At 50.6% G+C, this 15,065-nt stretch overlaps 1 protein-coding gene across 2 annotated transcripts; it reads left to right on the top strand.

Moving 5' to 3' along the window:
* The first annotated feature begins 8,220 nt into the window (after nucleotides 1-8,220).
* Nucleotides 8,221-12,825, top strand: SPATA19 (spermatogenesis associated 19). 2 transcript variants are annotated; one of them, XM_072822759.1, is made up of 7 exons: nucleotides 8,221-8,383; nucleotides 8,550-8,606; nucleotides 9,083-9,175; nucleotides 9,346-9,437; nucleotides 11,368-11,445; nucleotides 11,731-11,821; nucleotides 12,667-12,825. In XM_072822759.1, exons 1-6 carry the CDS (start codon nucleotides 8,306-8,308, stop codon nucleotides 11,795-11,797), a joined length of 465 nt encoding a protein of 154 aa, XP_072678860.1. In that variant the 5' UTR covers nucleotides 8,221-8,305; the 3' UTR covers nucleotides 11,798-11,821; nucleotides 12,667-12,825. The 2 variants fall into 2 exon arrangements, with proteins under 2 accessions (XP_072678860.1, XP_072678858.1); XM_072822757.1 differs by having other exon boundaries at nucleotides 8,224-8,383; nucleotides 11,731-11,806.
* Nucleotides 12,826-15,065: the final 2,240 nt, after the last annotated feature.

Raw genomic sequence — 15,065 nt, 5'->3', positions numbered from 1 at the left:
GCAGCCAATATAGTAACTATCACCTTTGCCTTTTGATTTAATGGTAGGAGGAGCCCAAAGTGCCCAGGTGGCAGTAGTAACCACCACGTGATCGGAATCATTGCTGTGCTCCGCGGTGGAAGCATTCCTCCCTTTGGAGCTAAGGTCTCTAGACCAGTAGAGCAAAAGTTCTTGGGGAGAGAAAGCAGAAGGTTGCTGGTGGATAATTAGGGGTAATAGTGAGGAGTGCCACTGCCATTCCCATCCCTTAATTCCTGGACCTGTGAATCCTGGCTGTGGGAGAAATAGCACAATACACTGGACACTGATTTGGAACATGCACCACTTCTCATAGAACATCGCTTCAGCCCTGCAGGATGTTGCCACCTAACGGGCACCGTGAATGCGTCTTCAAAAGGCCTTTCCACTGTTCTTCCAAACCAGTTGCTATCGGGTGGCGGGAAACATGATAAGACGAGTGAACAGGCCCATCACTGCCCTTAATTTGCTGTGAGGTCCCACAGAAGCAATGCTGTGTAGAACACCATGGCAGCGGGTAAGGCGTTCTGTAAACCCACTGAGGGCAGTCAGGGCAGAGGCAGTGCGTGCAGAGAAGGCAAATTCACACGCAGAGCAAGTGTCTATTCCAGTAAGACCAAAACATTGTCTCCTACACAATGGGAGTAGGCCAGTAGGACCCGCTTGTTGTCTGAGGGCTGGGGTTGCCCAGAGGAGCAGCCCCGCAGCTGGGCCTCGGTATTGGTCTCTGCTGCAGGCCGACTAGGCAGTCACTTGTGGCTTGTAGGTCAGCTTTGGCGAGAGGAAGTCCATGTTGCGGAACCAGGCGCAGCCTCTGTCCTTGCTACCACCGCCGCTTTGTTCACGGGCCCACTGGGTGATAACGGGGAGCTGGGGAAAGAGACTGAATGCTATCTACAGAATGGGTCATTTAAAAAATATTTTGTCTAAATTCAGTTTGCCAACATACAGTATAACATCCAGTGCTCAACCCATCAAGTGCCTCCCCCTTAGTGCCCGTCACCTGGTCACCCCATCCCCCTCTCCACCTCCCCTTCTGCAACCCTTTGTTTGTTTCCCAGAGTCAGGAGTCCCTCATGGTTTGTCTTCGTCTCTACTTTTTCTCTACTTGTTCCCCTCCTTTCCCTTATGGTCCCTTTCACTATTTCTTATTATATGTATTATTCCCTGTATGAGTGAAACCCTATGATGTCTGTCCTCCGATTGACTTACTTACTGAGCATACTACCCTCCAGTTCTATCCATGTTGATGTAAATGGTGGGCACTCGTCCTGTCTGATGGCTGAGGAACAGCCCACTGTATATGTGGGACCACATCTCTATCCATCATCTGTTGGAGGACATCGTGGCTCCTTCCACAGTTTGGCTGTTGTGGGCATTGCTGCTGTGACCATTGGGGTGCAGGTGTCCCAGCATTTCACCGCATCTGTATCTTTGGGGTAAATACCCAGTAGTGCAATTTCTGGGTCATAGGGCAGCTCTCTTTTTAACCAGAATGGGTCATCTTATCCAGTTATTAGTAAAAAGCTCCTCTGCTGAGCTCACCTTTGGTGAACATACATGGGACACAAATCTCTTCACTTTTCCCGCCCCCGCCATCCAGAGAGGTCTAAGCACATACCTCTTCCCCACACCTCTTTATCAATTTTCTAATCATGTTCCTTCCAAGTCGTTGACTATCCAGCCAAACCATTGGGCGCAACCCATACCTTAGTGTACGGTCACGAGTGTGGCCACTTTATCGGCGGAAAGTGAACAGGCAAGAGCACAGCAGGAAGCTCTGCCCTTCAGAGCTTCAAGGGAGGATTTCTCTTCACCAACTGTCCTTTAAGGTGTTCCAGAAAGTAGTGCGGCAGTAGTTTACTTTCAGGGTTGGATGACATGTTACGCAGAACCATCTGTAAATCAGGCCCGAGTCCTCTCCTGTCAGCTGGTCATATGGAACTCCACGTGAGGCCATAGGTACGCACTGGGAGAAAGAAGGTAGTGGAGCCAGAGTAGGGAACAAGGACATTTGGGGCCACTTCCTCATAAAACGCTTTTTCGCCTTCAGGACCAGTTTGTGCCTGATTTCAACTATTCCACTTCTATTTGATGATGGAATGCTGCTGTGTGCACACAACTTTACGGCTTGATGGTTCAGATAACACCCCATTCGTAAAGGGCTGCTCAGGTTGTGTGGTAACTTCATGGCTGATGGTTAAACATTCCTTCTCTACTAGGGCCTTGTAGCAAATGGAAAGCTGCATATCAAAAGGAGAGTAGTTCTCCACAGAGCATGGCAAAGCTTTGCTCCAAATCCTCATGGTTCCTACTGTGACGCACATATCGAGGCCTGCTGCAGTTTTCACATAGCATCCCTATCTGCCACTGACACTTCAAACGACATCGAAGCTACTGGATCATGTGGCTCAAGCGGCTGAACTACTTCTGGCAGCTTTTACTAACAGGTATTGAGAAAAAAGCATTTGCTAGCTACCTTCCTATATACCATACACCATGTACAAGGGATTGTTTTCATTTGCTCAAGCAATGAAACCACATCTGTAACAGCAACTGCAGTTGGAGTCCCACCTGGTTAAGTTTACAATGATCCACTGTCATACCCCAGGATCCTTCTGTCTTCTGCACAGACAAAACAGGCAAACCGTGTGGGAAGGAGGTGAGAATCCCCACCCCTGCATCTTTCAGGTCCTTAATGGCGGCACTGATCTCTATAATCCCTCCTCATTGTCGTATTGCTTTTGATTTACTCTTCCCAAGTAGGGGAAGTTCTGCTGGCTTCCACTTAGCCGTCCCTACCATAACAGTCTTCACTCTACAGGTTAGGGAAGCAGTGTGGGGATTCTCCAGCTGCTGAATATGTCGGTTACAGTTATGGATTCTGGAACTAGAGAGCCATAGGATGGGTTTAGGGACACATTGGGCCCTCTGTGAGTGGGACTTGAGCTAAAATTCCATTGATCACCTGACCTCCCTAAGCCCCTGCTCTGAATTACTGTCTCCTAGAATTAGTAGAAGTTCAGAGTCAGTGTCCAGGAATCCCTGAAAAGTCTATTTCCTTTTCCTCAATTTACAGTCACCCCAGTAAAAGGCTGTAAGTTCCTTTGGGAAGGGTGGAATATTAACACTATGCATTTTTTGTAGTAGGGTTTTTCCTCAAAGGGATCCAGACTGTCCTTCATTCAAATTCCGGGGCTGTACATTGGCTTAATCAAGAATTGGTCAGAGGGTCATCATGACTCTTTCTATGATTCAAGTTAGACTTCTGTTCACTTGACCTAGAATTCTTCCTCTTATATAAATCAGGCAAGAATTTAGTAAACTACTCATTTCTTTTACTTCTGATCTGCCAACACTATAGGTCTCTGGAAGTCAGATTCTTCTTATTACTGCTTTGACTCCACTGCCCATTATAGTAACCATGCCCACCTTGCTTTTGATGATTAAGGTTGCAGCATGGCCCCTGCTACCTGGGGTCCAAATATCCCTATTGCATTTAGAGTTCCCATGTAAGTGGCAGCAGTTCCCACCTTAATTTCTCACCTACAGAGAAGAGTGACCCCAGAGCTCTTCAAAGGTTTATTTTTTTCAGTCGTAAGTTTATTTTTTTCAGTCGTAATAAAAGTTGTGTCCTCCGGACTCTCCCGGGGTGGGTGAGAGTGTCTTGCATGATAAATACACTCGAGCCTTCCAATCTCCCTACACTTTTGGATACCATCCGCTGTAATATACCAACCCAGTCCTGGCATTTCAAATTCATTTAGTGTAGGTCATCTTTTGATCCATATTTCAGCCAAACAACCAAGCAAACCATTAGGGATGAAAAATGCTACTACTCTCCTTTTGATATGCAGCTTTCCAATTGCTACAAGGCCCTAGTAGAGAATGAATGTTAATTTATGGGTCACTGATTCATGACAAGGGAGCTAAGACAATTTAATTGAGAAAGAAGTTCTTTTCAAATAAATGGAACTGGGACAATGAAATTCAAAATGCAAAAAGAATGAAATTGGGGGGCACCTGGGTGGCTCAGTGGTTGAGCATCTGCCTTTGGCTCAGGTCATGATCTCAGGGTCCTGGGATTGAGTCCCTCATTGGGATCCCCACAGGGAGCCTGTTCCTCCCTCTGCTTATGTCTCTGTCTCTCTCTGTGTCTCTCATGAATAAATAAATAAAATCTTTTTAAAAATGAAGTTAGATCCCCTACCTCACACCATATCCAAAATTAATTAAAAATGGATAGCAGACACAAATGTAAAAGCAACAGTTATTAAATTCTTAGAAAAAAAGCATAGGTATAAATCTTCATGACCATGTAATGGGAATATCTTAGATATAGCATCAAAAAGCACAAACAACAAAAGTAAAGATAGATAAATTGCACCTCATTAAAAGTTCAATTCATCATTTTATGTGATGAGTGATAACTTCATTCATCATTTCTTTCCTTCATATGATATCATCTAGAAAGTGAAAAGACAACCTAGAGAATAGGAGTAAGTACTTGCTAATTATGTATCTGAGAAGACACTTGTACAGAGAATATATAAAGAACTTTTACTTAAAATTCAACAATAAAAAGACAATCCAATTATAAAATCAAAAGCATCTAAATAGATATTTCCCCAAAGAAGATATATCCATGGCTAATAAGCACATAAAAAGATACTCAGCATCATTTATCACTAGGGAGATACAAATCAAAACCACAATGAGACACCACTTCACACTTACTAGAATGGATAAAAACAGGTAACATGTTGGCAAGGATGTGGGGAAACTAGAACCCTCATGCATTTATGGTGGAAATGTAAAATGGTGCTGCCATTTAGAAAGCATTTCGACAGCTCCTCAAATAGTTACCATGTAATTCAGATGTTTAACACCAATAATTAATTAATTATTTACAAATTAAACTATTCCTGGTTACCAATTTATCTCCATTCATCTGGATAAACTATAAAAACGTCATACCAAGTAAATGTAATAAAAAAGAAAGAAAGAGAAAAGAATAGAATTAAGGAGGGGTACACGGGGTATTTCAAAAGTAACAATAATGTTCTTTTATCTTTAATGGGTATGCTTGTATTATCATTCTTTAGACTGTACATAGACTGTACTATAAATATTCCTTCATATGGATTAAATATTCAATAAAAAATGATATACCACGTGTTGGCTAGAAGGTGCAGCAACTGTCAGTTGCATGTATTGCTTACGGGCTGTAGCTGGTGCAAGCACTTTGCGGTACTCTTTGGTATATACTAATACTGAAAATACGTAAGGCCTATGACCTAGCAAGTCCACTTTTTGCTGTGTATATGCTCTAAAGATTCAGTGCTTATGTTAACCAAAAGAGAGGTATAGGGTGTTTATAGTAGCATTATTTTATTTCATTATTATTATTAGATTGTATTTATTTATTTGAGAGAGAGAGAAAACAAGCAGGAGCAGTGACAGAGGAAGAGGGAGAAGCAGGCTCCCTGCGGGGCAGGGAGCCCAATGTGAGGCTCGGTTCTGGGGCCCAGGATCATGACCTGAGCCAAAGGCAGATGCCCAACTGACTGAGCCACCTAGGCACCCCTATAGCAACATTATTTTTTAAAAAATCAAAGTAGATATAACATAAATGTCCATTAATAGTAAATTTGACAAATAACTTGCGTTCTGCTAATACAAAGGAATACTAGGTGATAGAGGTCACCTTTGGTGATAGAGGTCAAAATGATGGTCACCTTGTGGGAGAGTATTACTTGGGCATGCTGGGATACCGGAAGGGGTTCAATGTGCATGTGTGTGTATGTGTATGCACACCCACTTGATTTTTCTGAGCTGTGCATGTACTTGTACACTGTCCTGTATGCATTTTATAACATAGTAATAAAACAGTGAAGATAGATTTACGTGTGTGTTTTATTTTGGAAATATAAACACAGGTTGTATATCTTTAAAACATACGGAAATCATCATATGGTTTCACTCATACGGGGAATATAAGACATAGTGAAAGGGATTATAGGGGAAAGGGAACTGAGTGGGGAAAATTAGAGAGGGAGACAAACCATGAGGGACTTCTGACTCTAGGAAACACACAACGGGTTGTGGAAGGGGAGGTGGGCGGGGGGATGGGGTAACTGGGCACTGAGGGGCACTGAGGGGGGCACTTGAAGGGGTGAGCACTGGGTGTTAAACTGTATGTTGGCAGATCGAACTTCAATAAAAACAAATGTAAAAAAAAAGAAAATGGGGGATCCCTGGGTGGCCCAGCGGTTTGGCGCCTGCCTTTGGCCCAGGGCGCGATCCTGGAGACCCGGGATCGAATCCCACGTCGGGCTCCCGGTGCATGGAGCCTGCTTCTCCCTCTGCCTATGTCTCTGCCTCTCTCTCTCTCTCTCTCTCTCTCTCTCTGTGACTATCATAAATAAATAAAAATTAAAAAAGAAAAGAAAGAAAATGTATGGAAATCTTGCTTCTGAAGTAAGAACAAGGTTGACCAGATAGGAGAGGACACAGGACCCTCCTGAGTATATCTTTTCATGTAGTTCTAACTTTTGAATCACATAAATGTGTTTATATTCAGAAAATTATACCAATAAAGATAGAAACATGACTTTTAGAGGATAGTGGCAGAAACAGAGGTGTTGACAAGTAATTTCACCTTCTACTTTTCAATTTCCAGTCAGCCTGGGAGTTAGGTTGGGGTCACATGACCAGTACTGGCCAACAAGCTTTAGGAAGAAGCCGTTGGGCTGAAGCAGAAGAGCTGATTTTCTTGCTCCACACGTTCCGTCTCCTTGCTTCGGCAATCACGGGGCTAACATCATGAGACCTTGGAGCCACAGGATGGGGTTCTTCCTGGATCTTAGGTCACCACACGGAGCAGGACTACCCACAAGAGCTTCTCCACTTTGGAGAAGTTTGGAGTTTTTGAGAGTGAGAAGTGAACCTTTTTTTGTTTGTTTTAACTCTTAATCCCAGTTAGTTAATCTGCAGTGTTAGGTAAGTTTCAGGTGTACAATACAGTGACTCAACACTTCCATACACCCCCCCCTCCCCCGTGAGAAGTCCATCTTTTTAACAATTGGGGACAGTTTGTTGCCTCAACATAGCCTAGAGTATTCTGATGAATAAAGAAGATATAAAATTGAGGTGATTTGTTGCGAGGGAGGAGACATAATGGTTGTATCAGAGGAACTGGGGGGTGATACTCTTTGATATTCTTGGAAGAAAGAGAATGTGAACATTTATAGAATATTAGAGCTAGAAGAAATCTACAGACATTATTCTATTTTTTTTTTTTTTCATTTTGAAGAAGAACGTAGAACTGGAGAGACTGATGATGGGTTAAGGCCACACAATGAGTTAGTATAAAGCCAGGACTACAGCCTGTTTTTTGGGATTTTGAGAATAGTCTCAGGGTTAGGCAACCATTACTTTTGAGAGCAGCTCAACATTTGCTTAGGATCCTTTAGATATTCTGAACTTCCTTCCATTTCTTGGTGAAGGTTCTAGATGGGAATAGAAGGCTCTAGACGAGCTATCAATGTTTTCCTCCGATCTGAAGTCACAATGCAATCCGCGTCTCGCTTCCACTTTGCTCCCCTGCAGCAGTCCACTGGAAATCCTCAGGAAATATTTTTTAAATAATAAATGGCACTTGCAATTTACTCCATTCTTCTTATTGTTTGGATTTTTTTTTTAATGATTTGAATCACTGGTGTAAACAAAATAGAATAAAGGAAAATGTCCTTGTTGAGACTTTTGTTCCTCTGTCTTTTGATTTTTTTGGGGGGTGGACAAATTCTTTCTTCCCTTTATATAAGAATAAGAAGTACCTGTGGCATTGTTTGAGTCAACATCTAGACGACCTGGACCATTTTGTCACAAATTTGTTTCTTTTTTGATTCATCAGATCTCTTTCTGCTTTAGCATTGCTCAATACTGGGTGACCCACCACAATCCCCCTTTCCAAATCAAGTCTCTAGGATTTTGGTAATTTCCCCCTGTGTCTTTCTCGGGCTTATATTGGTTTGTATGTGACTTTTTCTTCCCATCCCCGTATCTCCCCATTTCTGAGCTATGGCCATCACTAGGGCAAATGCTTCCTGACCTCTTTTTTCCATCCCACTCTGACCCCGGAGGTTAAAGGAGGCCATTGTCACATCATCGTTGACCAAACAATCAGGGGGGAACCTCCCGTCAATGAGCCCTTGTTCCAGAGGAGTTCTCAGGCAGCTTCAATGGAAGGAGGGAGCCAAGCAGGAGCCCTGGCATCAGTCCAAAGATGATAATTACAACATGGATTGTGTACATTCTCGCCCGGAAAGGCGCCGGGTTCCCTTTCCCACCAAAAATCAGTTCGGTAGGTAGAACTGGGGGTGGCCACCGGGAAGTGTTTCTCATCCCTCTGATCCCTCCTGGGCCCCCCTCTATCGCATCTTCTCATAGGTAACTTTGGATAAGGACGGAGGCGGGGAGGGCTGTGTCTCGAGGGACTCTGAGGGCATTAACTTACCAATTTGTTACAGGACGTTGAAGTCATAGAAAGCGAGGCTGTATCCGTAGTACAGCACTGGTTGAAAAAAGTAAGTAAGATCCCTCTGTGACGCAGGGTGCCCCAGATTCTAGGGAGCTGGCCTCAGTGGGAACAGGGATCTGGATTGCTTTCCCCTTAGAGCCGGGACACTCAGGTTCACTGCCCAACACCCTGCCTCCGCTGTGTCTACCTCACCGACTATCCTAGAAGACACTGGGGCTCGTGTCCTTGTCACAGAGGCTTTGGGGTCACCGCTATTCCCGCCCCACTTCTGAAGGATGCCGGACGCGGGTTTCAGATGCGCCGTCCTCAGCCTGGGGCACCTCAGCCACACCCTGAGCCCCGCGGGGGCTTCATGAGTCCCCCGAACCCTACAGGGAGGTCATAATAGGAACTAGGAGACACGGGGGGTGTATGTGAGGACGCGTGGCATGTGTGTTGTGACGGAAAAAGAGAGAAAAAGAAGAGACCGATTTCAGCTCAGACACGGAGCAACACTTTCAGGGGACCCTGCTCCCCTTTCAGACTGAAGAAGAGGCTTCCCAGGACATAAAGGAGAAGATGTCCACCAACTGCCCTCCCACTCACGGCCAGGATGTCCACGTCACCAGAGACGTGGTAACTGGGAGTTTGAGACCATCGTCCGGGGCGAGTGGGTGGAAAGGGAGGTGGGTGGGCACAGGATCCGACTGAAAGGGTCCTGGGCAAGTAGGCGGAGCTGGTACTGACCCGCCCTTCCACGGTGGCCTCGCGGGACCATGACCACACGTGCTACCTGGATCTCCTAGGTGAAGCACCATCTCTCCAAGTCTGACTTGTTGGCGAACCAGAGTCAAGACGTCCTGGAGGAAAGAACAAGAATCCAGTTCATACGATGGAGGTAAAGGATCCGATTTTCCCTGAGTGGGGTGGTGGGAGGGAGGCGCAAGGCCCCCCTCGGGATTGCTGCCAAAGCGGACTCGCAGCTCTTCTCTGGAGATGTGGGCTTCTCTGGCTGAGAAAGTCTCCGGCCTTACTTCGGGCTCTTAGGGGAATATTTCCCCTGTCTCGGAAGCCCAGCTGGCTCCGAATTCCCTACGTGGCCCGAGGGCTGCTAGGCGGGCTGGCTCCCCGGGTCTTGAGTGCGTGCGAATAGGCTTCCGACTTCTGCTGCTTTTGCACTTGATTTGCTCAGAACTGGCTGCACTCTAAGGAGCTAAAAGAAAATAAGCTCTTACAATGCTAAAGCTAAGCCCTCCTCTGCAGCTGAGGTGAGGGGAGGTTTCTCAGCGCCCGAGGCCGGCACCCTGCGCCGCACAGTAGGGACCACCCTGTGGCCTGTCCCCGCGCCCAAGGGTGCCCAAGGGCAGAGGTCCCAGGCGGAGGGACCCGAGCCCTCATTCCCTCTGGTATAAGCCTCCCTATTTCCTTTCCAGGATTTGTGTTTGCTCAGCGTCTCTTTTCCCAGCAGAACCGTGGGGTTAAACTGGTCCTCCAGGAAACTCTCTCTCTCATATCCATGCGCTCCTCCTTTCCATGCCCCCATCACCAGCTTTGCTCACTTCTATTAAGGAGGACACGTTTCTCAAGAAATGTATTTTTGCCTGGGGGATATCCAGTTTTCTTGTGTTTACCCCTTCTGGTGCCGTTAGTATTTTATTTTATTTTATTTTATTTTATTTTATTTTATTTTATTTTATTTTATTTTATTTTATTTGTTAAAGATTTTATTTATTTATTCATGAGAGATACAGAAGGAGAGGCAGAGACACAGGCAGAGGGAGAAGCAGGCTCCACGCAGGGAGCCCAACGTGGGACTCGATCCCAGGACCCTGGGATCACACCCTGGGCCAAAGGCAGATGCTCAACCTCTGAGCCACCCAAGCGTCCCCTGTTAGCATTTTAAAACCGGATTCAAATGCTCAGGAAGGAGTAAAAAATGGTGGGATTTGCGAACTGCCTGGGAAAGTCTCTTTGGAGGGGAGCTCTATTCTAAAATCATAAACGTGGGGACTGTTATCCAGCCACAGCCGTACGGGCGAGGGACTGTCCCTGCCTGACGTGGCTGCACTGGAGGGAGCTCTGCACGTTCTGTCCCTTGGTCTGGATGATATGCACATTGTCTTCGGAAATTCTGGAGGCCCCACTGTGTGGCATAACTAGGCCTGAGCTTGGGAGACAAGCTACGGGAACCACGGGCAATCATCCACAGGTAATCTTTCCACCCCGGACTTTCTGTGGCTTTTTGAAACCCGTACAGTGTGCGTGGCTCCCCGTATAAGCCACTGGTTGGGGCACTCTCCGTGTCGGTAAGTACGCAGCCAGGGGCACGTGCCCCTTCTCCGGGCATCGGGCCACTCATTTATTCGGTAGATGTGTGCCAACCACCAGATGTTTGCTAGGCCCCCGAAAGGGGGAGAAAATAGGACGGAGTCCCCAGTTTTGAAAGGATACAAGTGAACAAGGGGAATAAGGCGTGTGAATGCGAGAGAACATCAGAAAGCCACAAGGGGGCCCACGCGAGCATGGGTCCAGCCCGTGTGCCACCCCAGTAAAGGCAGGGAAGCTCTCTGTTTCTCCGCCTCTCCCTAGGGCTGTCTGCCCCCGGCCAGGATTATTGGGTGGCTCAGGGCTACTTGAAGTGACAAATCTAAAAAACCAAAACCAAAACCACCCTTGTGTGCCTCGTGCAAGATGTGTGAAGGACCCCCCCGCCACCCCGCTCAGAAGTCCCTCGAGACAGGGTGGGAACTGCGGCTCCTGGCTTCCAACCTGCCGGCTATGCCTGTGAGGGACCTCAGGGATCCCAGGGTCCCCTCGCTGTTTTGCAGCCACACCCGAATCTTCCAAGTCCCCAGTGAGGTGAGGGACGATGTCATGCGAGAGCGAATAGAGCAGGTGAGACGCAGGTAAGCAGCTGAGATCAGCGGGTTGGACACCTACACAGGGGCAGGTGGGCAGGTGGGCAGGTGAGGCAGGTGGGGCACGTGGGGCACATGGGGCACGTGGGGGGGCACTCCCGCGCCGACATCTTCCCGGCCACCTGTGCGTCCTTGCGGGCCAAGCACAGGTTTGTAGGATGTGCTCCGGGCTGAGTGGGCGCAGCTCAGGTGGGGTGCCCGCCCCGACGCCGCGGTCTGGGGAGCCTGGGCGCAGCCTCCTGGGGGCCTTGCTCGTCTCTTCCATCCCTGCAGCATATGCAACCTCACGGATGAAGCGTCCCAGGAGATTCGCAGCAGAAATTCCTACGCAGACTGCTGAGAGCTACAGGTGAGAGGGCGCCAGGTGAGGAGCCTGGCAGGGGCAGGGGGTGCGGCCCTCCTGGGTAGGCCTGGGACAGTGTGCAGGGGTGGGGCGGGGGGGCTTGATAATAAGTGATAATAAGGCAGAGCCCTGCCTTGGGGGGAGACGCGCTTGGGGAGGGGAGGGTGGGCCAGGCTCCCGCAGGGGCCGAGGCGTCACGGTGAGTGGGGCTCAGTGGGGCTGTGACGGGGGTTGGTGTGGACGCCGCTCTCGGGTCTAACAACCCTGGCATCACTGCCGTCGGGCCACCCACCCCACCGTGTGCACTGCGGGCACATCTGGGGGCACGCGGATTTGGGCCCTGCCGCAGGCTGGGGCCTTGCCTTGGGGTGCGTGGCTCCTGGTCTCACCCCGGGGACCAGGGATTGCAGCGGAGGCCGTGGCTCGGGGAGGTGGCGGGGGGCGGGGGGCGGGAGTACCCGGTGCTGCATTTATGGGACACTTGCTGCTTGCCCACATGCTTCTCGTCCCATCCAAGGCACCTGGAGAGGAACGCGGCCCTCGTGCCCCTTCCTTCGCAGCCGGGCCAGCCCTGGGGGTGCGCACCAACCCGCCCCCCGTGCAGCTCCACATTGGGCACACTCGTGTATGCGCGTGTGACCCAGGAGCACTGCCTGAGGGGGCTGGCCGGCCGTGTCCTCCCATCACTGACCCCGTGGCTGCGGGGCCGCCGGGGTGCTCGGGGTGCTGCAGGCTGTCCCAAGGTGTGAGGCCCCGCAGGGCAGGGGTGTGTGCTGCGCGGGTGTGCAGCCGTGTGCAGGCGGGTGGCGGGATCCGGGGAGCCCGGCCTCCCCTGATAACGGGGTCGTGTCCTCCGTGTCCTCCAGGGTTGGGGAACAGCCTGTGTCACAGAACGTCTATGACCCTTGACGGGAGGAGCAACCACACCTGGGCAGAGGGGACCCCGCGGTGAGCCCTTGCTTGTGACGGGCCCACTGGAACCTTCTCGCCCACCGGCTAATAAAGAGATGAGCTATTTAATCACCGTCCTGGCCCTGGGCTCAGTGCCTGCTGTTCACCCGCCCATCGCCCTGCGCCTCACGCCCTGGGCCCTGGGGACACGGGGGCGGGGGCGCGGGGGGGAGCCGCCCGGCCAGCACAGAGCTGGGTCCAGCGGCCGTGGCAGGTGCTCCTGGAATGTGGGAAGGGGTGCTGGGCTAGCCCGAGGGCTTCCTGGGGGAGGCTGGCTTGTTTGTTTCCCTCATGGGTTTATTTATTTATTTTTAAAGATTTTATCTATTTATTCATGAGCAACACAGAGAGAGGCAGAGACACAGGCCGAGGGAGGAGCAGGCTCCCCGTGGGGACTTAATCCCGGGTCCCGGGGTCACGCCCTGAGCCGAAGGCAGAGGCTCCACCGCTGAGCGCCCCAGGCGTCCCCTGTTGATAGCTTCCCGGGGCGTCATCTGTCTGCCTCGTTGCCTGTCTGTCCTTGTGCGCTGTCCACTTTCCCTAACAGATCCCTCAGCATATTTATCATAGTCCTAACTCCCAGTCTGACACCCCGTGCCCTGCCTTACCCAAGTCTGCCTCTCCGGATGGCATGCTCACCTTGTGCCGGGCAGCTTCTGGTTTCGCTGAAGCCACATATGCTGGGGGGTGGGGGTTGGGGGGTAGTGGGGCAGGGGCAGGGGTGTGAGGTGGGGGCAGGGGCAGGGGGTCTGGGCATGTGGCTGACAGGCTGTGCTTACTGTCTCCATGGCCGTAGCTGCAGACGCTAACGTGTCTCATCCCCCTGGTTTTCTCTCCCGTCTTTAGGCTTCCCTACAGGTTCCTTCTTAAACAGGGTTCGAGGCTTTTCGCGCGCTCAGCTGAAATTCCCTGTGGCTACAAAGGGGTCCCTGCTGCGCCGGGGCGGCTGGAGGGCAGAGCGGGGGGTGGGATGTCCCCTGGGCCTCTGCTGAGGCCTCAGTCTCAGCCCGCAGCCCTGGCCTGTGTCCTCCTCGCCACCCCTCCTGCCCCCACTCCGGAGCCACAGGAAGGTCGCAGGGGGCCACATTGGGGGGTTTCCTTTCCCCAGGTTAGGGGGCTCTTCCTGGAGGGCGGGCCTTTGTTAAGTACAACAGAATGCTCTGGACGGTCTTCAAAATGGTTATCCCCCCCGCCCCCGTTATTGAAGTAGGCGAGAGGGACGCGCTCTCTGATCCTCACTCTGGACCTGCTAGGGCTCTGGGAGGCAAAATTGAGGAAGTTGGGAGCCTTCTAAGACGGGGGTCTCTGGACTTCGTAAATCTCAGGCTTGTTCACATTGAGCCGCCAGCAATGAGTCGGTGACGTTTCAGCTTCCCTGCCCTGGGCCCTGGGCTGCCTCCTGGGCTTCGTGTCGCACAGTTGTGACTCTCCGAACAACCACCTGTCTGCTTCTCCAATTCTCACGTCTGCGTTTTGCCTTGTGACCTAAATTCTCTGATGGGTCTAAGAAGTGTTGTTGGCTTTTGGTTTCTTTGGCTTTTTCCCCCCCCCGCAATTCTGAGAATGGGAGTGACCATTTCCAAGCTCTTTACACTTCAGCCCAGAAACTGGAAGATGTGTCGAAGTTTTTATTGCATGTCTGCGAGAACAGCAGCTAACGTGGACTGAGCTCCCGCTGTGGGCCGGGTACCAGCCAAGCGCCCTCACGAGCTATTGGTCCCCATTTTCACGGTCACTCTGTAGGGAATGGGAGCTTGCTCTCCTCCGAGAAGAAGACAGATTTATTTCTGATCATTTAGGAATCACCACCCCCGTTTACCTGGAAGTTCAAAGAAGTTACGTGGCGTGCCTGATGTCTCACAGCCACTGAGTGGCACGGCCGGGTGGAGCGCAGGCGGTGGCGTGCCAGCCGGGGCCCCCGACCACTCCGCCGTGGAGCTGAGCTGGGGACGGGTCGTTTTGCTTGATGGTGGTGGTGAGCCTTGGCCAGCCAGGCGCCGTCGGAGGACAGAGGTCCTTACCCCGCGTGCTCCGCTACCCCCAGAGCTAAGGAGCACCTGCGCTTCCCCCCATCACCCCACCCTCCCGGCCTCCCTTGGCCTGCTTGCTCCAGGGCAGGAGGACAGGAGGAGGGAGGGGAGCAGGGGTTAAGCAGCCAGGGGACAGGGGCCCAGGCCTGGGCAGAGGCGAGTGAGAGGGCTCTGGGATGAAGAGAGGAGTGTGACATGACCGAGAAGATGCCAGGATGGGGGCAGGAGGAAGAAGGGCCACAGAGGAGGCCGCTGCGAGGGGGCCAGGGCCAGGCCCTGTGGGC

This window comes from Canis lupus, chromosome 3 (genome assembly GCF_048164855.1).
Source record: "Canis lupus baileyi chromosome 3, mCanLup2.hap1, whole genome shotgun sequence".
NCBI classification, from domain to species: Eukaryota; Metazoa; Chordata; class Mammalia; order Carnivora; family Canidae; genus Canis; species Canis lupus.
This window is presented reverse-complemented; position numbering and strand designations above follow the sequence as displayed.